The sequence below is a fragment of the Pelophylax lessonae genome (assembly GCF_965119305.1).
Source record: "Pelophylax lessonae genome assembly, chromosome: 10".
Taxonomy (NCBI): Eukaryota; Metazoa; Chordata; class Amphibia; order Anura; family Ranidae; genus Pelophylax; species Pelophylax lessonae.
Genome location: NC_138777.1, coordinates 49,261,862 through 49,286,778, shown reverse-complemented (window position 1 = coordinate 49,286,778; position 24,917 = coordinate 49,261,862). Strand labels below are relative to the sequence as shown.

Below are 24,917 nucleotides of genomic sequence, written 5' to 3'. Positions count from 1 at the left end.
CTGGTTGTTTTTAACCTTCGCAAACTTGATAATCCCACACAAACGCAGTTGATGTAAGCGTTTCTATAATATATGAGTTATGTTCTCTTATATTTATATTTTGGACATATATTTATACTGAAATTCCAATTTAATATATTATTCATTAAAAAAAGAATAGCGCAACCATGCAAAAGAAATGACTATTAAATATGGAGACAATCCATAAATAAAAATGGGGGTTTAGTCCCACCATATGGCCATATCGTGCTCAAGCCCACCACTGCGTCAAAGTACCCCATTATCAGTGGGTCCTACACTATCCATAGAAAAGGGGTGAATCCAGCCTCTCCAACCCTTGGAGACAACACTCCTTGCTGGGATGGATGTGCTAATGTACTACAAAGGACTCCTCCTGTATCTACTTGATGGTGGACTCTGATAGAGTACAGGTGTGTGTGGGGGGTGGGATGCTCAACCACAGAAGTCTGGTCAGACTGAATACATAATAAACAAGCAAAAAATTGGTTTATATACCCGCTCATGCATCTTTATCTATCTATATATATATATATATATATATATATATATATATATAATCTATTTTTTTTATTCAGATATCTTTTTATCTTCTGATTAGATTATACTTTTTTGATTTTCTTGCTCAGCAGGGTCTCTAGCCTTTGTGGACTCCAGCTGCCCCCACCAGCTCATGCTGGATACATACACCTTGAATAGCCATTTTTGGGATCTTCATCAAACATCTATCCCTTTGCTCTTTGTCATGTTTTGCCAGTCAGGCTTTCCAGAACCTGGTTGTTTTTAACCTTCGCAAACTTGATAATCCCACACAAAAGCAGTTGATGTAAGCGTTTCTATAATATATGAGTTATGTTCTCTTATATTTATATTTTGGACATATATTTATACTGTAATTCCAATTTAATATATTATTCATTATCTATGATTGTATTTAATTGTTAACAGAATACCACCCAAGGTTACCCCTGAAGAAGAAGTTATACTATACACTTCGAAACGCGTTGGGTATTTACCTGCTGTCCTCTGTGGTCATCTTCTGCACCTTGTGACATGCATTATGTACTGCTTGCTGATTTTATTATTGTCATATTTATATTCATTCAATAAAGATCCATTGTTATTATATTCATGTTTTTCCAATTTTTGAAGTGCCTCTAAAGTCCCACCACCAGGGGAACCCCCTTTTTCTTTGTGGGGGGATGGGGGTGGATTGAACAGAGGCAGAGAGAGATCGGTGATTCAGCTTTGCTGAATCACACGATCTTTCCCTGCCTCTCTGGTATCTAAACAATGTAAGACGGCTCTCCTGTCAGACGGCTCTCCTGTCAGTTTTGCAGAAGATCGTAGGAGGCCAGCGGCGATCAAGCCCGCTCCTCTCGCGGTTCGACTCCGGTGGGGCGCGCGCATCGCCAAAACCGCGTGCACATAATCATGTAGATCTACGTCAGTAAATCTGCGTGGGGCGGTCGGCAAGTGGTTAAACATGTCACATTTTGTGTCAGTGTGCTGGCTAGAATAGTGTCCCAACTGATTTAAAAAAAAAAACGATGTAAAATTTTTTTTCTTTATATATATATATATATATATATAAATACAGTATATATGTACTGTACATTTTATGTGTCTGACCTATTGATATATTTACATGCAAATCACATGAAATGGTTTATCTCATGTCCTGAATTGCAGTTGTAATGGCTTCCTCTTTTGATTTGAAATACAATAATTAACAAGATAATGGATACATTATCATGTCTTTTTTTGTGGGAATTTCCTTCTCATCACACAGATTAAAAACATTAATCTGTCAATGATGTGTTATACAGTAATATATATATATACACACACTGCATATAAAGTCGGCGCTCCATCATCAGACTCAGATGAACAGAGATGGGGGGACGGGAAGTGTTGATTCTCTGTGTGTCGGTCATCAATGCTGTACTTGGGGCCCACATGTACGGTGGGACTATGTCATTTAAAGCACTTGGAAAGTATTCAAATGGATGGATGGTAAGAGCTCCTGATTTTGATATATGTATATATAATGTTTTCAAATTTTAGATTATGATTTGCTAAAAGCAAAACTGTCAGAATTTGGATCAGATCAACTGTTGTCCCGAGACATATTCCATTGCTGACTTTCCTACTGGCTTTAGTTTCTTCTATTTTCAAATCAAAACTTTATCCAAAATATGGACTTTAAATGTGCTGCCAGAAAAAGATAGGAAGAATACTAAAGAAATATTTCAATATAAATTGTATTTCCATTATACATACAGTATATATATATATATATATATATATATATATATATATATATATACATACATACATACATACAGGTGCATCTTTTAAAATTAGAATATCATCAAAAAGTTTATTTATTTCAGTTATACAATTCAAAAAGTGAAACTTACAGCTACAGCTTACAGCTTACAGCTAGTGGAAACCCAAAATTCAGTATCTCCAGAAAATTAGAATACAGTAAACCCCCGCTCCATCGCGGTTCAGTTTTTGCGGTCCCGGTATATTGCGTTTTTTTTTTGTAATGTTATTTTACTATATAAATTATTAAAAATGAAATATTTTTTGTGTTTTCCATAGCTCTTGCTATGTCTCTCAGTATCTTTTATGTGTTTAAATGAGTTTCTATTGTTTTAAAAGTGTGTTTAAAGACCTTAAAATGCTTCTACACGTACAGTGACAGTAAAAAAAACATGCCTACAATGCATTTTCATAGGGTTTTTCTATTTCGCGGATTTTCACTTTTCGCGGCTGGGTCCGGAACGTAACCCCCGCAATGGAGGGGGGTTTACTGTATTACAGAAGACCAATAAAAAAAAGGATTTTAATACTGAAATGTTGGCTTATTGAAAGTATGTCCATGTACAGTATAGTATGCACTCAATAATTGGTCAGGGCTCCTTTTGCATGAATTACTGCATCAATGCGGCATGGCATGGAGACGATCAGCCTGTGGCACTGCTGAGGTGTTATGGAAGCCCAGGTTGCTTTGATAGTGGCCTTTAGCTCCTCTGCATTGTTGGGTCTGGTGTCTCTCATCTTCCTCTTGACAATACCCCACAGATTCTCTATAGGGTTTAGGTTGCTTGATTGTCCAGCAAACCTGCCTGACCTAGGGCCATCTTTCTGATTTGAGAAAGGGATGGTTTATATATGCTAGTAACTATAAACGACTCTCACTAATATGGATTGATATTGTGGGCTTGTCCTTTTGGCATTTTTTCCCTTCTGTTGGAGGACTGATTGACTTTACTGGCGTTTTCTTCCCCCCTTCCTCCTTGTTTCACTGGATTGATTTGATGTTGGTCCCCCTGATGGCAATTTCATTCATTATTTTTAATCTGACGTTTCTGGGTGATTGCCTTGCCTTGGATCAGTAGATCCTTTAGATTCCTGTGGATGTATATACACAATAAATCTTATGATGCATGCTTTTTCTTTTTTGGGTTTCTGCTTATGAGAATTGATACATTGTCTATACTGTTTAAAATTGGATCCTGAAGAAGCCCGCACTTTGTGCGAAACGCGTCACTCCATACTTTATGTGATCCTTCCAAATACAGATGATATGTACAACACAATAACATTATATATTCATTTTTTCTGTATTTTTGTAATCTTTTAATACCTTCGTATTGCATGATAAAAAATTTATTGATTTTAATTCTGGTACATAGTGACTGACTTGTGGGCACATTAAAATCCCAATTTCCCAGTGCTCTCCTCTTTCCCCTTTTCCCTTCCCTTTGTGGGGAGACCTGGGATACACTTTGTGTCTCTTCAATTGATTAGTGGGATTGTGCCAAGTTTCATTAAACAGGTTTCCCCCACCCAACTTTATTTATGTATAAGTATGTGTGGTTTACCATGTCTACGCATATAATTACAAGTATACATAAGTGTCATGACACTTAACATGTATGTAATAATTTAACTATATTTTCTATTTAATCTAAAACATATTTTTATAAAAAAAGTTTTAAATACTGCATAGTTGTGCAATCCTTTTTTTTCTTCACATAAAATAGTTTTTCAGCTATTATAAAATGTATTCAAATAAATGTTTTTTTTTGTTTTGGTGGAATGTGGATGAGCATGAACTTCTGGTAGGTTTATATTTCTTTCTCTGTCTCTGCCACTGTCCACTGTTACCAGGATAGTAAGTGATGGGAAATTAAACATTTTTCAATTGTCGCCAGAGAGAAAATATGGTGACTGCTGTCCAAGATAGAGTTTCCTTTCTCCAACAGTACAATATTACATTTCGTTTGATCACCTGATGCTTTCTTTGAGTTGCAGCTGTCACAAGACTATGCACTCTTTCCATGTGACAGCATTATCGATTGGCCCAGTGCTGTCACATGGTGCTGGTCACCTTCATACTGGCAAGTATCAGCTATTTTCTTTGCTCCTGGCAGGTAAATGGAGTGTTAAGGGAGGGAAGAAAAGTTGGGTGCTACTGCAGCGAGGGTGGACACTGAAGCAATGCTGTTGCTTCATCCTGCATAGTTTAAAGCAGCCTTTTATGACCAGGGTTCTATGAAATGCTAGGGTTCTTTCAAAGGTTGCCAGAGGTTCCCTGACAAATGAGCAATCTCTGCTTCTCAGATACAGTAAGTGACCATTGACACTAATGTTTTTGTTAGCTATCTGTGAAGAATGCAACCTTCTTAAACTGACAACCAATATAAGGAGGTCCATCTTACACACCAAATTAAGGAAGTCCTTCTCTTACTGACTGACAATCTAATGGGCCCTTCTCCGATCATTACCAGTGTAATAAGGGCCCTTCTTAAACTGATCACCAATGTAAGGAGGTTCATCTTCCACACCAAATTAAGGAGGCCCTTCTTAAACTGACCACCAATCTAAATAGGTCCTTCTCCCTCTGACCACCAATCTAATGGACCCTTCTCTACTGACCATTAATCTAATGGGGCCCTTCCTCCACACCCATGTTAGGAGGTCCTTCTCTTACTGACTGCCAATATAGTGTGTCCTTCCCCACCCATCACCAGTGTAATGGGGTCCTTCTTAAACTGACCACCAATGAAAATAGGTTCTTCTAGCACTGAGCATCAATCAAATGGGCCAATCTCCACTGATCATCAATGTAATGGTCCCTTCTTCAACATCACTGTAAGGAGATCTGTCTCTTACTGACTGCCAATCTAATGGGCCCTTCTCCACTTATTACCAGTGTAGGTGGCACTTTTGCACTGACCAATAATAAACTGTAAATTGGCAATAATCCACTGACCACTAATATAAGGGAACGCTACAACTTTCACAGCTTTACTTTCTGACCACTGGTATTATTATTATTATTATTATTATTATTAATTTAATTTGAATATGATTACTGAAAATAACTGTGTTGTACGGAGAAGTTCTAGTATCAAATACACAAAGTATAACACATTTATTATTCTTTTATTTCATTGTTATATCTTCAACATACTGTTCATGGTGAAATACCTTGAGGTGTAAATTTAACTTTTAGCAAGGGTTCCTCAAGTCCTGAAAGCTAATTTAAGAGTTTCTTCATGTTAAAAGGTTAAGAAAGACTGCTTTAACCACTTTACCACCGGAGGATTTTGCTGTCTTACGTCTGGGCCACTTTTTGTGATTCGGCACTGTATGAATTTAACTGACAATTGCGTGGTCATGCAATGCCGTACCCAAACTAAATTTACGTCCTTTTTTCCCCACAAACAGAGCTTTCTTTTGGTGGTATTTGATCACCTGTGCGATTTTTACTTTTTGCGCTATAAACAAAAAAAAAAGAGACAATTTTGAAAAAATAACAATATTTTCACATTTTTTTTTATATGAAATTCCCCCCAAAAAAATGTAAAAATCAAATTTTTTTTATAATTTTAGGCCAATTTGTTTTGTGCTACATATTTTTGGTAAAAAAAAATCACAATAAGCATATTTTGATTGGTTTGCGCAAAAGTTATTGTGTTTACTAACTAAGGGAAAGATTTCTGTCATTTTTGGTGTTTTTTTTTTTTAACGAGTAATGGCGGCGATCTGCGATTTTTTTTTTTTCCGGGACTGCGACATTGCAGTGGACAGATCGGACCCTTGACTGACATTTTTGACACTTTTGGGGGTACCAGTGACATTACTACAGTAATCAGTGCTATAAATATGCACTGTTGTTGTAAAAATGACACTGGCAGGGAAGGGGTTAATTTTATTGGAGAGGGAGGGGTTAATGTATGCCTGGTGCTTACTGACTTGTGTGGGGGGAGGTGACTGAGTGACACAGGGACAGATCGCAGGTTTAGCTATGCTGAACTCTGCAATCTGACCCTGCCTGTCACTTAGGAGATCCGCCTGCTTTGTTTACACAAGCGGGCGGATCTCCACACTCGATTCCCCGACGATCGGGGAAGAGTGGCGGTGATCACCGCCGCTCCTCCCCTGGCCCAACTCCTGCTGTGACTGAATACAGCGGGAGCGAGCCTCCGGGAGGGGAGTGTCTGGGCGACGTAGGTCTACGTCGCCAGACGATAACGAACCACTTTGCCGCAGTAGAGGCTCAGTGAGCAGTGGTAAAGTGGTTAAAGTGAACGCATTTGTTTGCAAAGTGGTTCTTTTTGGTTCCAAGAGCATCCTTAGCCTGTACTTTTATGAGCATTAGGAATAGAGTGTAGGGAGACTGAGCATAGACGTGTGAACAGGGACAATTAGAAAGAATACGATTCTGCATGGTCATGTGTAGTTAGGCGTAGAGAAATGAACAGAAAAACTCTCAAGTGTGAATGGGCCATTAAGTAAAATGAAAAATAAGTATGTCCAACATAAAAGCCCCCTCAGCGCTTGAAGCAGCTCCTTCTATATAGTACAAGGTCCCCTTATAATGTCCTGCTCCCTTTCCCTGTAAAAATCACTAGTTCATACTGTTTCAAAGGTATCAGTAAATAATAAAGTTTTATACAATTATTACCTACCTTACCCCTGTCTTCTGTGTCACTAGGCATGACGTCTTCAGCATTTTTCATTTGCGCTGCCTAGGCAAAAAGAACGTCATGCCTCCTACACGATCTTGGACAAGTTAGAAACTAGCCAAAGTCTTCTAGGATGATGCTCTTACACTGAACTGGAGTGTTTTCTCCTGCAATTTGGGGGTATTCATTTTTCCCTAGAAATCTAGCCTAAAAGGATGGTGACCTCACACTTTCCAAGGGAACACTCTGACAGGAGAAAGAAAAGAGTAAACAGAGTAAAGCTGAATATTTATTTTATGCTGTCCTTTAGGTTGACCTGAAATACAAATCAGCCTATATCGACCCATCATTCAGATTTAACTGGCTATGCTATTCTGGGAATTGCGGTAGTATGACTCAGAACACCATAAGACCTGTGGAAAGCAGGCCCTCCTTACCCAGTATTTGGTACCTGCATGAAGGGTATATGAAAAGACGGGTATCAATCGACAAACCTTTCCAACTAAGGTAAGATTTGTGCGGCTTAAGTTTTATTCCTATTTTTAACAAACTTTGTTTTGAAGACAATGTGGTGGGATATTACATTATCTTATTCGCTTCCAACGTTTTTATTAAATTTCAAAGTTAAGGTACAAAACAAGAGAGCCAATACGAATACTGTTGAACAATACACGGGACTGGGTAACAATCGGATGTTTCAGATTGCGCAAGTTCAGCATGGAAACGCATACACTATCAAAAAGAATATTACAAACTACACAAAATAATATACTGAACACAAAGAATTATAGAGATTAGGACTTGTTGGTCTCCTATTGCCCACACACCCTCCTGGTAAATAGAAAATCATTCCAGGCCAGGGGAGGCTATTCCATCCAGGTATACCTTAGTTTAGGCACAGACTCTTTCAAGATAACTTTTGTCTATAGTGGTTTAAAATAGAGTGTAAACTGGTCCAGTCAAACCAACCCCCTCCGGGAGAAGGTTTCTTATTCCTGTGCTTCTCTCAGGAGACCTATCACTTTGCTACATTGGGTAGGGACGCAGGAGCTGAAAGTTGCTCTCTCAAAAAGAGAAGAATAGAAAAGATTAAGTGTCAATTTACACCACATAAACGCACTGCAGATCCATTCTGGACGTATTTCTGCATGTGTGTTTTTAACGTGTTTTTGATGCGTTCCAGTGCGTTTTTTGTTGCATTTTGTATGCATTTCCGGGTTGCATTGCAGATGCTTTTTTCTTATTTTGTCGTGTGTTTTTTTAATATACTGGGGTCCAGTGCATTATTGATGCTTTTTTTATGCGTTCGGGTTCATTTTTTTAAGCGTTTGAATGCATTCCAGTAACAGTCCAGTACAGGAAAAATGCAGCATGTTCTACTTTTTTTTCCTGGAACTTGAACGTCCTGGAACTAACTGCACCGGTATAAACTATGCCGTTGGAAACCATATAACCTACTATACAGGGGTTTTTGATGCAGAAAAAAGTACACTGGACTGCATGTGGTGTGAACTGGTCCTAAAAGAAAGTGGAAAAGCAAAGAATACATAGAAGACAAACAACAGCCCCATCCTCTCCCTTGATGAGCGAAAGACATCATAAAGGACAATATGTCTTCTCCAAAATCTATGTACGTCCACTCAAATATTTCCATTTTATCATGCAGAATTGCAGAAGGGATATTACAATATCTTATTTATTATATAGTTAATTCAATTTCGCTGGCAAGGGGTGAGTAACTACTGGTCTAATGGGTGATCATAAAGACAAAGTAAATCTACTTTGTGATGTGTATAAACTTTTAAGCTCACAAATAAATGTTTAATAGTAAATGTAGAGAACATCAGTGATACTCAGTTGGCTAATTATGCTGGGCTGAACCCTGCAGATTCCTACTTTAACATAGTTCTGTGGGTGGGCATCTTTAGGAACATTTGATGACAGCAATTTTATATAGATAAATCTATGGCCTTCAGTGCAAATAACTAAAGTATTTGAAAAGCAAGATTTAGAGAAAGTGAAAAAGGATGCCCATCTAAGGGCAAACCCTAACCTGTTTTTGGATAGCAAGGCTTTTGGTATAACAAAGGAGGCCTACTTTTACCGGGGAAGTCCCCTGGGTATAACTGTCTATGTCTCACTGAGGAAATAAGTCCATTGATCTAAGACAATCAGTTTTAGCCACTGTATGCCTCAAGCAGGGCTGGCTCAAGACATTGTGCTGCCTGGGTCCAAGAATGAAATGCTGCCCCACCCCCATCCCCCACATCCATTATTTTATATCATGAAAAGTAAACCTAAAATTAAATTGATCAGGAAGTCAGATTTACATGCAACAGCACCTTGTCTATATGGAAAATTATATGATGGGTTAGTAGTGGTGGTGAGGGAGGTGATACAGACACAGTACTGCAGTGCTGATGGCCAGCTCCCCCAATAAAGAAACAAGGAGCCTTTCTTGGAGCCCCCTACTGGCCTCAGGCAGTATCCGAATAGTCAGACTGCCCCTGAGATTGGCTGCCCGGCTACACTGGGAAAACAATTTGGGGGCTCAAGGGGCAGCTGCTTTGGGCCCCAGAACAATGACTGGGCCCAGGGCAGCTGCCCCGCAATAAAGACGGCCCTGCCCACAGTGTGTATTCCCACCTGTCCCACCTGAGCCAGCCAGTCACGTGAGCGCCGAGCGGCACTAGGAAATCAGGTATATAACAGCATTTTTTTAATAAAGCACAGGCACTGGGATATTTGTCATTAGCAAACAGAGACGTTTGTGTAAACATAAAGTCACTTAACAACCACTTTAAAATGTCCGCGGGCCAGTTGCACATGAATTCATTTAGCAGCAGAGGGCCGGGTGCGGCCTGCGGGCCGTAGGCTGCGGACTCCTGCTGTAGAAGGAAGATGCATATACTTACCTTGTCCCAGGGCACTTCTCTGAGCTAGCAGTGGCTTAAGGGGAGAGGAGAGGCAGCCAACAACAGATGCTCCATAGTAAGGCTATGTGTAACATCACCACCCAGGCATTTCAACTGTTGTGAGTGATCTCTCCTCTCCCTTGGAGATGGCCACTGGGAGATCATGTGATCGGTGTAAAGTGCCCTGAGAATAGATAAGTACAGGCATCTTCCTTCTTTAGGGTAGTTAAAAAAGGAGTTAGAAGAGGAGTGGGAGCAGATTTAAGAAAAAATTGTTATGGCCTGAAATTACACTTAAGCGATTATTACATTTAAAGCACCTCTGTGATATAGTTATTAGTGCCAAGAACTAAAACAGCTGTATATAATCATATACATTTTTTTATATTCACCAAAGCTACTTTTTGTCTCTCTACACAGGAGCACTGAATGTTGCCGGTGGACTGCAGAGTGGTCAGTCTTAACAGCAGTGGATTTAGGAACAAGATCTGACACTAAGAAACCCAACAACTCTCCGGTTACTACTTTCATTCCAAATTTAAGGTATAGTACCATGGTTACAGAAGCTACGAGAAATCTTGATGTGGATTATATATGCCAATATTGTGTCAAAATTTGTCCTAAATATAGCACCCTCCTAGGTAGGGGCTAGAGGAGAGTATAGTTTTTGGGCCATTCTTTTTTACCAGGAAGATTGTCAGGTAAATGTATAGTGTTCTCTGCCTACCAGGGAGCAGAATCCATTGGTAGGGTATGCTCATGGTGCTCAGGTGCAGCTCAGCTTGTCTGAATGTTTCACACTGGTCCAATAAGGAGGCATATTGGACAATGGGAGGAAACCTGACAAGTGAGGGCACAGGCATTGTTACAGCCCTGGTTATTTGCAGAGGAAAGTGCCTTGGTGCATACTGGGTGACTCTACTGTATAAATTCCAAGGGTACATGTGCTCAGGGTCTTTGACTAGAGAGCAGGGTCCTGGAGGGAGGAGGCCGCTACCCCTTCTCTGTAGAAGTTTCAATGCGGCCTCAGATAGTCGACCTGAGGGCCTGAATGTCAGATAGGAGCTAAAACCCAGATGTCCCGCAGAGCTGACTGGAAGAGAGACACTGGAAAGGATCTGATTCTGCCTACAGTGAGTACAGATCTGTGTCATGGGGCCTGTCATGTGAGGGCCATCCCTTCAGTGGAAGAGTCAGTGGACGGGTGTCAGTCCAGGGGATGCTAGAGAGTGTCCTGAAGATAAAGTAGTTGCATCAAGTCTGCTGCTATAAAGAGAGCAAGAAGACATATTTCCTCCATACATGTGGCAGTATGGTTAAAGCAGTGTGTCTGCTTCCACAAATAACCCAGTAAGGCCAAGTGAGAGTTCTCCTTATCAACTGTGAATAGTTCAGTTGGCGTATACCACTATTCCCTTCTCCCATCCAAGTTCCACAATAAATACAAAACCAAATACCCTGGACTGTTTATTAAGTAAAGAGCAAACGGGAGTAAGGGGGGGATATATGTGAAGACCCCCCTGGAACCATCTGCAGGTAATCAGAGGGAGGCCTAAGAAATCAACACACAGCAACCCCTATGGGAACAGTGCTACACAACATTACTATTTTTTTTAATAGAATGAAAAGAAGATAATATACTTTGATGTTTAGGGTGCAGGTACCTCAATACTAGTACAGGTTTAATACAAAAATGTTTAAGATCAAATGGATAGAAAATACCAGCCAGTTACATAATATTTCAATTATACATCAAGATATGTATCACATTGCCCCTGTATGCCAAATCCCACATGTTAATATAATATTGCCAACTTCTATGAAGATTATATGGTGGGAGAGACTCAACCATAGAAAATACAACAGTAAACTTTTTTGTGCCATTATAAATTAAATACAGATGAATACATGTATTATGCATATGGCATGCTTAAAAACTCTGCCCCACCGGTCCTCCCCAAACCGGGTAAAGACTCCAGCCTCTGCAGTAGCTACAGGCCTCTATCTTTGTTAAATATAGACGAAAAGCTATACGCCAAGGCTCTGGCTACTAGATTGATGCCTCTGCTCCCACAGTGGGTATCTGCTGACCAGACAGGCCTCATTCCTGGCAGGGAAGCGAAAGAAAATACAAGCCGCACGATCTCTTTTATATCGCATGCCAGATGGTCCTCCCAGTCCACTCTCCTCTTATCTACAGATGCTGAAAAAGCTTTTGATAGAGTGGACTGGGAGTTCCTGATGGCGACCCTTTTCCATCTGGGTGTTGGACCAAAGATGATGAGCATGATTACTGCCCTCTATGACACTCCAACTGCGCAACTACGCATTAATGGTACACTGAGCGATCCCTTTCATTTACATAACGGAACCAGACAAGGATGTCCTCTGTCCCCACTCCTTTTTGCTATCTCCTTGGAACCCTTTCTAGCCCAAGTTCACTCCAACCCAAACATACACGGGGTCCGCCTGGGAAACTCTGAACACAAATATGCTGCTTACGCAGATGACATCCTTTTCTATGTTCAACAACCCTTAATCACCCTTCCCAACCTGATGTCCGCTTTCGAAAAATATGGCGCACTTTAAAATTTCAAAATGAACTATTCTAAATCTGAAATTCTTAATATCTCTGTCCCCTTTAATACGGTCAGGAATCTACGCCCTTTATTTCCCTTCTCATGGCAACCACATTCCCTGAAATACCTGGGTGTTCAGCTGACAGCAAATCCTTCTAAATTATTTCAATATAACTATATCGCTTTGCTCAATTCCATCATCAAAAACCTGACTAATAGGAAACACTTGGCTACGTCCTGGCTCAGTAGAATAAATGTTGTTAAAATGTCCATTTTGCCCAGGGTGCTCTTTATGTTTCAAATGCTTCCATTCAATGTCTCCCTGGGTTTCATTAGTATCCTCAACTCCTTGACTCTTAAATACAGTGGGTACGGAAAGTATTCAGACCCCCTTAAATTTTTCACTCTTTGTTATATTGCAGCCATTTGCTAAAATCATTTAAGTTCATTCTTCTTCCTCATGAATGTACACATAGCACCCCATACTGACAGAAAAACACAGAATTGTTGACATTGTTGCAGATTTATTAAAAAATAAAAACTGAAATATCACATGGTCCTAAGTATTCAGACCCTTTGCTCAGTATTTAGTAGAAGCCCCCTTTTGATCTAATACAGCCAGGAGTCTTTTTGGGAAAGATGCAACAAGTCTTTCACACCTGGATTTGGGGATCCTCTGCCATTCCTCCTTGCGGATCCTCTCTAGTTCTGTCAGGTTGGATGGTAAACGTTGGTGGACAGCCATTTTTAGGTCTCTCCAGAGATGCTCAATCGGGTTTAAGTCAGGGCTCTGGCTGGGCCATTCAAGAACAGTCACGGAGTTGTTGTGAAGCCACTCCTTCGTTATTTTAGCTGTGTGCTTAGGGTCATTGTCTTGTTGGAAGGTAAACCTTCGGCCCAGTCTGAGGTCCAGAGCACTCTGGAGAAGGTTTTTGTCCAGGATATCCCTGTACTTGGCCGCATTCATCTTTCCCTCGACTGCAACCAATCGTCCTGTCCCTGCAGCTGAAAAACACCCCCACAGCATGATGCTGCCACCACCATGCTTCACTGTTAGGACTGTATTGGACAGGTGATGAGCAGTGCCTGGTTTTCTCCACACATACCGCTTAGAATTAAGGCCAAAAAGTTATATTTTGGTCTCATCAGACCAGAGAATCTTAATTCTCACCATCTTGGAGTCTTTCAGGTGTTTTTTAGCAAACTCCATGCGGGCTTTCATGTGTCTTACACTGAGGAGAGGCTTCCGTCGGGCCACTCTGCCATAAAGCCCCAACTGGTGGAGGGCTGCAGTGATGGTTGACTTTCTACAACTTTCTTCCATCTCCTGACTGCATCTCTGGAGCTCAGCCACAGTGATCTTTGGGTTCTTCTTTACCTCTCTCACCAAGGCTCTTCTCCCCCGATAGCTCAGTTTGGCCGGACGGCCAGCTCTAGGAAGGGTTCTGGTCGTCCCAAACATCTTCCATTTGAGGATTATGGAGGCCACTGTGTTCTTAGGAACCTTAAGTGCAGCAGAAATCTTTTTGTAACCTTGGCCAGATCTGTGCCTTGCCACAATTCTGTCTCTGAGCTCTTCAGGCAGTTCCTTTGACCTCATGATTCTCATTTGCTCTGACATGCATTGTGATCTAGAAGGTCTTATATAGACAGGTGTGTGGCTTTCCTAATCAAGTCCAATCAGTATAATCAAACACAGCTGGACTCAAATGAAGGTGTAGAACCATCTCAAGGATGATCAGAAGAAATGGAAAGCACCTGAGTTAAATATATGAGTGTCACGGCAAAGGGTCTGAATACTTAGGACCATGTGATATTTCAGTTTTTCTTTTTTTAATAAATCTGCAACAATGTCAACAATTCTGTGTTTTTCTGTCAGTATGGGGTGCTATGTGTACATTCATGAGGAAGAAGAATGAACTTAAATGATTTTAGCAAATGGCTGCAATATAACAAAGAGTGAAAAATTTAAGGGGGTCTGAATACTTTCCGTACCCACTGTATGTATGGTCCCACAAGCATCCCCGCATAGCTATGTTGATCCTCACCAGAGCTAAAAAGGGAGGGAGGTCTCGCCCTCCCGGATTATAAAAAATATTTTCAGGCCGTTGCACTGGAGAGGGTTGCTTCTTGGAAATGTAATTTCTCTGACAAACTTTGTACACAGCTGGAATACACATTGTGTGGTCTGGATCTTGCCACCTACGACCCAATTTCTGTCCACTTCTGAATAGCACCTCCCCTCTGACGAAATCCACCTTGCATATTTGGGACTATCTGCACAAGAAATACGGTTGGACTCGCAACTCCCCTCTTATGCCTTTACTAGGTCATGCCCACTTTCCACCAGGGCAACAGGATGCTTTCTTTCAACATTGGCTCTCTTTCCCCTCTCCGATACTACATCAATTGATTTCCTCCAATGGCATTTTACCACTGTCCACCCTTATTAATGGCCGCCCGCCCACATTCATAGATCATTGGCGATATACTCAACTATTCGATCTCTACCACATCCACTATGTACTTTGTCCTCTCTTACTCCTATTGAGAGCATTTTGAAACCTGACTGCTCACCCAAACATCTAATTTCTCTTTTTTACAAATCGCTCCTCTCCATGGATATCCAAACAACTCCGACCTTCATCCGCCATTGGGAAAGAGACCCAAACTCTAGTCTCACGGAATCTCAACTCTCTACAATTCTACAGCTGGTCCATACCTCCTCCACTTCCTCCAAAATTTCTGAGATGAATTACAAATTGCTTTCCAGATGGCTTCACACCCCTGTCAAATTACATAGGTTTTTCCCAAACTGTCCTCCCCTCTGCTGGAGAGGTTGTGGTGGTCTGGCCTCTCATGCCCACATATGGTGGACCTGCCCGTTAATTAAAACCTATTGGTCCGAAGTCTTGACAATATCGGAATCTATCCAAGGTTTTCCTATAGCTAATTACCCATGGGTAGTGCTATTTCATCGCACAGGCACTCCAACAGGCTCCTACAGCCGCTCCATTACTCCACACCTCTTCAATGCCGCCAAATCCCTGATACCTAGGTTTTGAAAAAGTCTGGCCGTTCCTCCTTAATTTCTTGATGGTAACATTCTCTGTCTTCTTTTGATATTGTGTGCTCTAGTGGGAGTCATTCCCCCTCCCCCCCGCCTCAGCCTCCACTCTTGTTCTACCCCCCCTTCCACCTTTCTTTCAATTTTCTGGTTGACTGCTAATATGAAGGATCATATTTGGTCTTAGAGCTTGTGCTATACAGGACGGATTGTCTTGTGTTTACTTATACTGCATGTGTTTGCCTACGTTGCTACAATTCTATATTACCATGCACACCTCTTTTTTCAATTTGTGTTTTTTACCAAATTTGTCTAACCTTATGCGACTTTGACTGTAATTGTTTATTTGTTGTTCGACTTATTTTCTCTCAAAAAAAATGTATTGAACAAAAAAAAACTCTGTCCCACGTTAAGGAAAAGGTGATGCAGGGAGAAGGGAAGGAAACAAAGAGAGCCCCCACAGGGTAGGAAAGGGCAGAGTAGAAAAGGGCCAGAAAGTTGACACCTTTGGCCCCTATCTAGAAAGAGAATCGATAAGACGTATATGTCAGAATCATAAACCTGTACTGTAGATAATGTAAATAATCAGCAAAGTGAGCCACAACTACCTAACAAAACGTTCTGGGGTGCATCATTCCTGCCCCTCACCTGCACCAACAACATGCAGGGCATGCCTTCTTTAACTCATCAGCATGGACATACATTAATGCATGCATGCCAAGCCAGGCATGATAGACCTGACTACCATTATTGAAGGGGCCACCAAACAGGGAGGCAGCCCCCCCTCCACTCTGCCTCACTGGCTAGGAGAAGGTAGCTGGAATCTCCCCACTATATACCCACCCTAGGCTAAACAAACAATGCTCTCAGTGATCAAACTAATCCCTCTCCTCCCCATACAGCCTGCAATCTGTTGGGGTGACCATCACAGTTTGTGGGCGCCCCCACATATCCGTGCAGTCCCATAGGCAACAATGCCTCCCCCATAAGGACTAGATCAAAATCTGTATCACATCACCAGACAGCCACATATAATAAGCATAACAGAATACAATTGTATAAGTACAGCAAATATCAAATATGTTATTATACATGCATAAGAATAATAAAAGAACACAATGCATCAGCTGTAAAGATTTATATCTATTATTTACATGCTTACTACAGGGCTACTAGTTTTTCTAAAGTGGCTGTAAACCTCTAAAAGGAATTAGGAACAAAGCATATCCCTCTATATACTTACCTCAATCCATAGGATTTAGTGTTGATTGTCTCTGCTCTCTCCTTCCTCTTCTATCTGCATGAGTCACTTCTGACAGTTTTACTGGACACCAGGCAATCCATGAAGATGGTTCACTTCTTTAGCACCTAGTAGGTGATTGACAGCCTATAGCTGTGTATGTATCCTTATGAGATTGTGTAGAGAGAGTTTTTGTCTATTCCCTCCACTCGGGGTTCAGATTACACTCAGAAGAAGATTATTACCAACCATGTTGAAAATAACACAGTTTATCCTGCTTTCCTTTTAAGGATTCCACGGAACTGTGAAAGCACTATTAGGTTATTGGCCCATGACCCTGATGGAGACCATGTAACCTGCCGATATGGATATCATAAATATGCAGAATGCGGAGTATGTAACCATGTCTTTCCTCTTGATCAGGTACGTTTTTACTCAATACAAAAGAATAGTTGTTATGCATTCTGTATGTCCACCTGAGGGAAACCATAATGGTTTTGATCAATGTTATATTATTTTGGTCTTTGAACATTAACAAGTTTATAAACTTGTTTTGTTTTTTTAAACTTTTTTTACAAAGAATAATATTAAATCTATATTGTTCACAGCATAGTAGTACATCACTGTAAAATACATGGAGTCAGTCAGCACCTTTTAGCTCATCAAATGTTGCCTGCAAGTTGGTAATATTCCTATACAGTATTTTACATTCATCTGGCAAAAAGGAAATTGCAAAAAAATATTTTTAATAATACAAATGTATTGTCCTCGTTGTCAGACTTAGTTGGGCACCTATTTTTACATGTTTTGGGAGTGCCCTAAGATACAAGCCTTTTTGGTCTACTGTCTTTGAGCTTGTCAACCTTAGGCTTGACTTATCAATTCCTATGTCTCCAGAACTGGCTCTGCTTGGGATCCCTGATGATGCTCAGAGGTCCCATCATAGTAAATTATTGATCTCATATTCATTATTCTATGCTAATAAGGTGATTATTTGCAAATTGTCCTCCCTTGCTCCACCTACTCTGTCATCCTGGGAGGCTATGATTAACGCTGCGTTGCCTCTTTATAAACTAACGTACATCAGTCGTAGTTGTCCTTGGACGCTTGAAAAGGTGTGGCAGCCGTGGAACTCTCCTTAGTGGGGAGCTTCTAATTATCCCTTTTTTCTTTGTACTATCTATGCTGTTGTGTTATGTTGCGCCCCCCCCCCAACTTGAATGATGCCTATTTCCCTCTCCCCTCCCTCCATTCCCTCCACCCCGTGCCCCCCCCCCCCACTTCCCCCTTCTTGCTGCCCGCTACCTGGCACAATATGATTTCTACAGTTGGTACAATGGGATTGTGATACAGCGGGTTATTCCCCCATAAAATTGCTAGTCATGTATATCTATCTATTTTGGTCTTTCTTCTTTTTCATGTGCATTTGCAATGCATGTGTTTGATTGTATCTACTGTATGTTTTATTTTTGTATTTATTTAAAAAAGCAACTCTGATTGTTAAAAAAAAATAATAATAATAATAATATAAATAAATACACAATAGTACTGAGTATGATTAGATAAAATACAGGTAAATCACCCTCTCAGAAAATCAGATAACTTAACCTAAAAAAACACAGTATGTAATTTCAAATGAATTTTTTATGCATACATAAAATAATGAATACAAATTTAGAAGAAAAAAGAGTTAATAAGTGATAATTACCAACTGATGATATTTTTTTTTTAACTTCTAGAGCAGCTGTATTATATCTTTTCAATCAGGGATACACCTTGACACCTACTATGACATGGAAATTGTTGTGGAAGATTTCCCTAAAAAAGACATTCACCTTACCTATTATGACTGGACAGTTGTCTACAAAAACAGTCCTTTCCGTCGCAAGACCCGAGAGGCACCCAACAAATCAGAAAAGTATTGGTACTGGGATTATACAACTGAAGTACAAGGGACAGATTCTTATGAAACAATCGAATTCACAGACTGTGTCACAGATGTAAGTGATGATTCTGAACTGTTAACTACGTTTATAGTGGCCACAGAAGATGCTACTGAGACCCTTCCTGGAACTACAGATGATTCTTATACTACGAAGGAGGCTACTACAGAGGAAACTATTAATCTTTCGAGTGAACCCACAACTGTTCCTAAATTTGAGACTTCAGATTTTTTTACACTAGAGACAGTTACAGATCATCTTACAGACATTTCGGTTGACACTACTACACATTTTTATACAACGGGGGCCATCACAGAAACAACTCAACAAATTTCCACTGAGGCTGTGACCTCCCCATATGAAACTACTGGATCAGAGCTCCACCCGACTTCACATCCACCAGACTATACAAACCCCTTGAGTAAAATCCCTCTGCAGTTTATAATAGAAGGTGAGTTAAAAAACAATTGTTAATATGGAACTAAAGGTATGTTGTGGAATACTCTGAAATTTCCAGGAATTATTTAAAGCAACCATGAATGGAGTCAATATGATCCAGGGAAAGACTTTTCTATTTTCTAAACTGCAACTTTCCTTTTTTTCATCACACCTCTGTGCATGGTTTCAAAAGTCAAAAAACATTCCAGAATAAGCCATTTTAGACAGAGAATGTACTTTATTTAGAGCAGGGGTGCCAAACTCTGCGCTACCTAAACAGTGCAGGATTCAGGATTATGCTATGTACAGAGCGCATGGTTCAGAAGTACATTATGTACAGAGTGCAGAGCTCAGGATTATGCTAAGTACAGCACGCAGAGCTCAGGATTATGCTACATACTGAGTGCAGGGATCTGGAATGCATTATGTACAGAGTGCAGAGCTCAGGATTATGCTATGTACAGAGTACAGGGTTCAGTAGTGCCCTGTGTACAAAGTGCAGGGTCAGGAGTGCAATATGTACGGAGTTCAGAGGTGTGTTGTGTACAGAGTGAAGGGTTTAGGGGTGTGGTATGCACATTGTGCAACCCCAACCCGCCTCTCTGAAGCCTCCTCACATCTCTCTCTTCTACCTTGCCTGGTTTTAGTACCTCCCTGTGTAGGCAGCTCTGACTCACCTTGAAGGGAGAAGGAGCGGAGGGTGAGAGCTGGAGGTGGTGGAATGAAGTTCTGCTTTCCAGCTGCAAAACTAGGTGTGAAGGCCACATGACAAGGCCTGGAGGGCCAGATTCAGCCCGCAGGCCTTGTGTTTGACACATGTTATTTAGAGGCACACCATTTATTTAAAATAGGCATGGTGCTTCAAGAGACATATCATTAATCTGCTGTACAATTTAGTTTTTTCTACATACAAGAATTCTTTTATATTAGGTACAGAAACACAGCAAAAAGTTGGTCATTAGGCTAGGTTCACATCTCTGTGTGCCAGGAACATGCACCAGGAACAAAATCCAGGGACGTATATAAGTGTACAATATACATTAACCGCTTGCCGACCGCCGCAAGTAGATTTACTGCGGCGGTCAGCCCCTGCCAGGCAGAGTGACGTTAATTAACGTCACTAGCCTGGGAGGGTCTGGGGAGCGAGCGCGCGCCCGCGGAGGCGCGCTCCCTCTCCCGCGCGGTCACGGACCCCCCCGCGCGTGTGACCAGCGGACCCGATGTCCGCCGGCCACTCGGCGATCGTCGGGGGAGAGGGAGAATGTCAGGCAGCTTGTGTAAACAAGCTGCCTGTCATTCTCCTCGCTGTAAAGACACTGATCACTCGGATCTAGTATGTAGATCCGTTGATCAGTGTCCTTACAGCTCAAGCCACAGCCAATCACAGTAGAAACCACGCCCCTAGGGACACACACAGCCCCTCCCTCCCAAATAAAGTTAACCCCTTCACTGCCAGTGTATTTTTACAGTAACAGTGCATATGTATAGCACTGATTACTGTAGAAATGTCACTGGTAACCCCAAAAGTGTAAAAAATGTAAGTCAAGGGTCCGATCTGTCCGCCGCAATGTCGCAGTACCGCAAAAAAAATCGCAGATCGCCGACATTACGCGTTAAAAAAAAAAACAACAAAAATGACAAAAATCTTTCCCTTTGTTAGTAAACGCGATAACTTTTGCGCAAACCAATCAAAATACGCTTTTTGCGATTTTTTTTACCAAACATAGGTAGGATAAAACAAATTGGCCAAAAATTTTAAAAAATTTTGATTTTTACATTTTTTTGGGGGAATTTCATATAAAAAAATGTGAAAAATATTGCTATTTTTGCAAAATTGTCGCTCTTTTTTTGTTTATAGCGCGTGATCAAAAAATCGCACAGGTGATCAAATACCACCAAAAGAAAGCTCTGTTTGTGGGAAAAAAAGGACGTCAAATTCGTTTAGGTACAGCGTCGCACGACCGCGCAATTGTCCGTTAAAATCACGCAGTGCCGAATCGCAAAATACCCCCTGGTCTTTTAGCAGGAAAATCCTCCGGGGCTTAAGTGGTTAAAATATATATATATATTTTTTTTTTGCGCAGCACTAGGCTCTGTTGTTATTTTAATGCTGCTGCCTGCTATTATTCCACCTGACCACCTGGAGCGCCGCCTGGGCTGTAGGCTTGGCTTGGGATGAGGGAGGCTCTGGCTGACAGTGCTGTCTGTCTGCTTCGCCTCCACACCTCCTCTCTAGTCCAGACTGAGACTCCAGAGACATGTCTTGATTTGTCCAGCCAGTTACAGAAGCTTCCAAGAGGACAGCAGCACTGAGAGCAGAGCGGGAGGGAGCGGGCAGCACCTATCCCGCCCACTGACAAATATGATCGGCTCCTCCTCTCTTCGAGCTGCCACTTACTGCCTTTGGCTGTCTCTTGGGGAAGGAGCTGCCTGAGCCTGAGTCTGAGTGCTGTTAGATCAGCTGAGCCTGCCTGCCTGCTTGCCAGTTCCACGTGGAAGGATCATCTCAATTTTCGCTGAAGTGCTGCTGTGCTGTACTGGAGTCTGGACCTTAACCTTAACTCCAGGAGGACAGGTCACCATCAACCACCAGGTGTGTCTCTCTCTGTGTGCTGTGTTCTAGCTCTGAACTTCAACCATGGAACAAGTTCAGGGCTGCTAGAACAGTTGGAGTTCAGTTTTTTTTCTTCTGTTTTTATAAACTCTTTCATAATATCTCTTTTTATCCTCCTCTTATATAATGCTTGCAATGCACACCTCAGTCTCAACATTAGAGTGTAAAATAGGTGTAAGGTTGATGATCTCTTACAAAAGCCATTTTGAATATAAGCACAGTGGGCAGGATGTTTTTTTTTTGCTCTTGTGTTATCTATTTTATGACAAAGATTGGCTCTGAAAAAAAAGGAAGGAGACCTACAAATGAACAGGTTCCCTCTCCTCATGTGTGTGCTATCTGCACATTTATGTACCAGTGGGAACATTCTGAGATTTACCCTTAGCTGTGCTACTACATTTGAATGCTGCCCTGAAGGTTATTAATCCCTATTTAAATGTATGCTGCTAGCCTGCTACATTATAGTCCTGCTGAGGAAGTTGTTGACCCTTTCTATGCGATGCTAGGCCTACTGGTCTTAGCTTGAAGTGGTAATAAACCACAAAAAATCTTCTCCCTGAAAGTTAATGGCATAATGTGAAAGGTAATGGCATAATGTGCTAGTATGCATCGCATACAATATTATTATTATTATCACATTATTTTTATTATCACTTACATATTTGAATGTATTCTGTGTTAATTATCTCACAGCAGAGCAGAGTCTCTGCTTATATCACCAATTAGTTGTGGTTTTAATGATGTTTTCCAAGCGCAGTTTCAAATTTTGGATTTTATATGTGTGTGTGTGTGTGTGTGGTAATAGAGCAGCTGAGCTAGTTTAAGCTAAATACATTATCCTTTAATAACTTTCAGATATTTGTTGTACTAGCATTGTCACTCTCACATTATTAAAGGAGAAGTATTCTATTGAAGTAGCAATTTATATACTATTTCTCATTTAAACTATTAATATATCTACATTTGTTTATTTCTAGAAATTCTGGAATCCTGAGTCTTGAATTCGTTTTTGACTCTTGGGTTTTAAGGCTCAGGATTTCCATTTGGTTATCTTTATCTTTAATTCCTGCCGTGTTGATTTGTAACTGCTACACTTTAATTGTCCAGTAAACGGTTAAACTGGTTCTTCATTGTGTCTAAGTGTATTCTTAAAAGCACATACACCCAGAAAATCACCAGGTGTGCCAGAGGGGTGGAGCTTGATCTTGGGGGTTGAAAGGCGGAACAAGGGACCCGTTTTACTTCAGCGGCTCCTGAGGGGGTAGCGCTATATATATATTGGGTCTTGTTCACTAAGCACAAAAAAAAATAGAAACCAGATGTATACTTTCTCTGATTATATTTTTATGGTTGTGTTACAAACACAAAGCAAATTCATTTTTTGGTGCTATTTCATGGGATAATAAATATAGGCAATGTTGTTGGATGAAGACTGTAGTTGTGTTGAAAGATTTAATGGATTGATGAGGTTGGGACCCCAGACTTAAAATCCCTCTGTGGGCCTCAGATTTCTAGGCCATGCCTGCCAGCATTCATATACAATATTTTTTCACTAGCCTTTTGGCTGGTGATATCCAGAGGTCTTTCCTGTTCTCCTCCAGAGAATGGTCCTAAATGTTGACTTCAACACCATTCTCTGCAGCATTGTATTGTGAGCCCAGATTATTGTAATGATGTACCCCAAGGTGTGTATCCATAACATTAAAAGTATTAACCTATTACAAGACAATGTTATGGTACAGTACATAGAGGCCCCAACTAGAAATTATGCTCTGCTGGTCCTGGTAATCTTTAACCTTATGACTATTGTTATGTAATAGAACATCTTGGTAGCAGTGACCATACCATGATTTCATTTATTGTTAGCTGTAAACAGCAAGCACATACTAGAAAGATAAAACACAACTTTAGGAGAGCAAATTTTCCAGGTATGAGGGCTGCTCTCCAAGTCTTAGACTGGGAGGGAGTATTGGCGTTGATGAACACAGAACAGGTATGGGCATTCTTCAAAACAACTGTATGTGAACAAACTGCAAAATATATTCCCATGGGCAACAAGTTTGAAAGGCTAAATAATAAAACCCATACGGCCAAAGGTAAAAGAGCTTTAAAAAAATCAAGGAACACTATCATTGTTTAATTGTTACAAGGAATATAACAGAATATGTAAATAGGAAAGCAAGGCCGCAAAAGTTCAAAACGAACTACAGATTACAAAAGAGAGTAAGACAAACCCAAATAAATTATTTAAATATAATAATAGTAAAAGGGTAAGGTCTGAGCATGTAGGCCCTTTACAATATAATCTGGAGTTGGTGGCTGGGGACAAAGAGAAGGCGAATGTATTAAATACCTTCTTCAGCTCTGTGTATACAAAGAAGCATGGGGGAGCTCATGTCCATAATTGGGATGGTATTGACACAGCCCCAAATCATCCACAATGGCTAAAAATTGATATGGTCCTAAAATATTTAGACCAAATAAAAGTGAATAAAGCACCAGGACGAGATGAAATATACACAAGGATCCTAAAATAATTGAGCTCTGTCATTTCAAAGCCATTGTTTTTAATTGTAATGGACTCTTTAAAGAGTGGAATAGTACCACTGGATTGGCTTAAGGCCAATGTGGTGCCTAGAGGTCAAGTAACTATAGACCTGTTAGTTTAACTTACATTTTAATATCTTTATAAATTATATAGGGTCTGGGATTACCAGTACCATTTCAGTCTTTGTGGATAACACAAAGCAATGAGGTTGAAACGTCCTTACAGGATATCTCCGACTTAAGAGCCAACCTCAAAACACTGTTTAATTGGGCAACTATGTAGCAAATGAGGTTTAAAGTTGATAAATGTAAAGTTATGCACTTGGGGTTAAAAATATGCACACACCATAGATACCATGGTGAATCAATGGTGGAGAAGGATCTGGGTGTTCTGGTAGATCAATAGCCTAATAGGAGCATGCATTGCCAAAATGCGGTTTCCAAAGCAAGCAAAATCCTTTCTTGCATTAAAAGAGGTATGGATTGCAGAAAGAGATGCAGTATAATTTAATCTCTGTATAAATCATTAGTAATGCCTCATCTGGAATATGCAGTTCAGTTTTGGGC

The 24,917-nt window shown here is 40.6% G+C and overlaps 1 protein-coding gene across 1 annotated transcript in view; it reads left to right on the top strand.

The window, feature by feature from the left end:
- Positions 1-24,917, top strand: part of LOC309565933 (uncharacterized protein) — a gene marked incomplete at both ends in the record, with an annotated part of 84,868 nt that overhangs the window by 26,428 nt on the left and 33,523 nt on the right. The window contains 5 exons of the mRNA XM_082270963.1: positions 7,318-7,514; positions 10,343-10,465; positions 17,099-17,231; positions 18,548-19,202; positions 23,624-23,731. Of these exons, the coding sequence (XP_082127089.1) occupies positions 7,318-7,514; positions 10,343-10,465; positions 17,099-17,231; positions 18,548-19,202; positions 23,624-23,731 (1,216 nt within the window). The remainder of the gene's footprint in view (positions 1-7,317; positions 7,515-10,342; positions 10,466-17,098; positions 17,232-18,547; positions 19,203-23,623; positions 23,732-24,917) is intronic.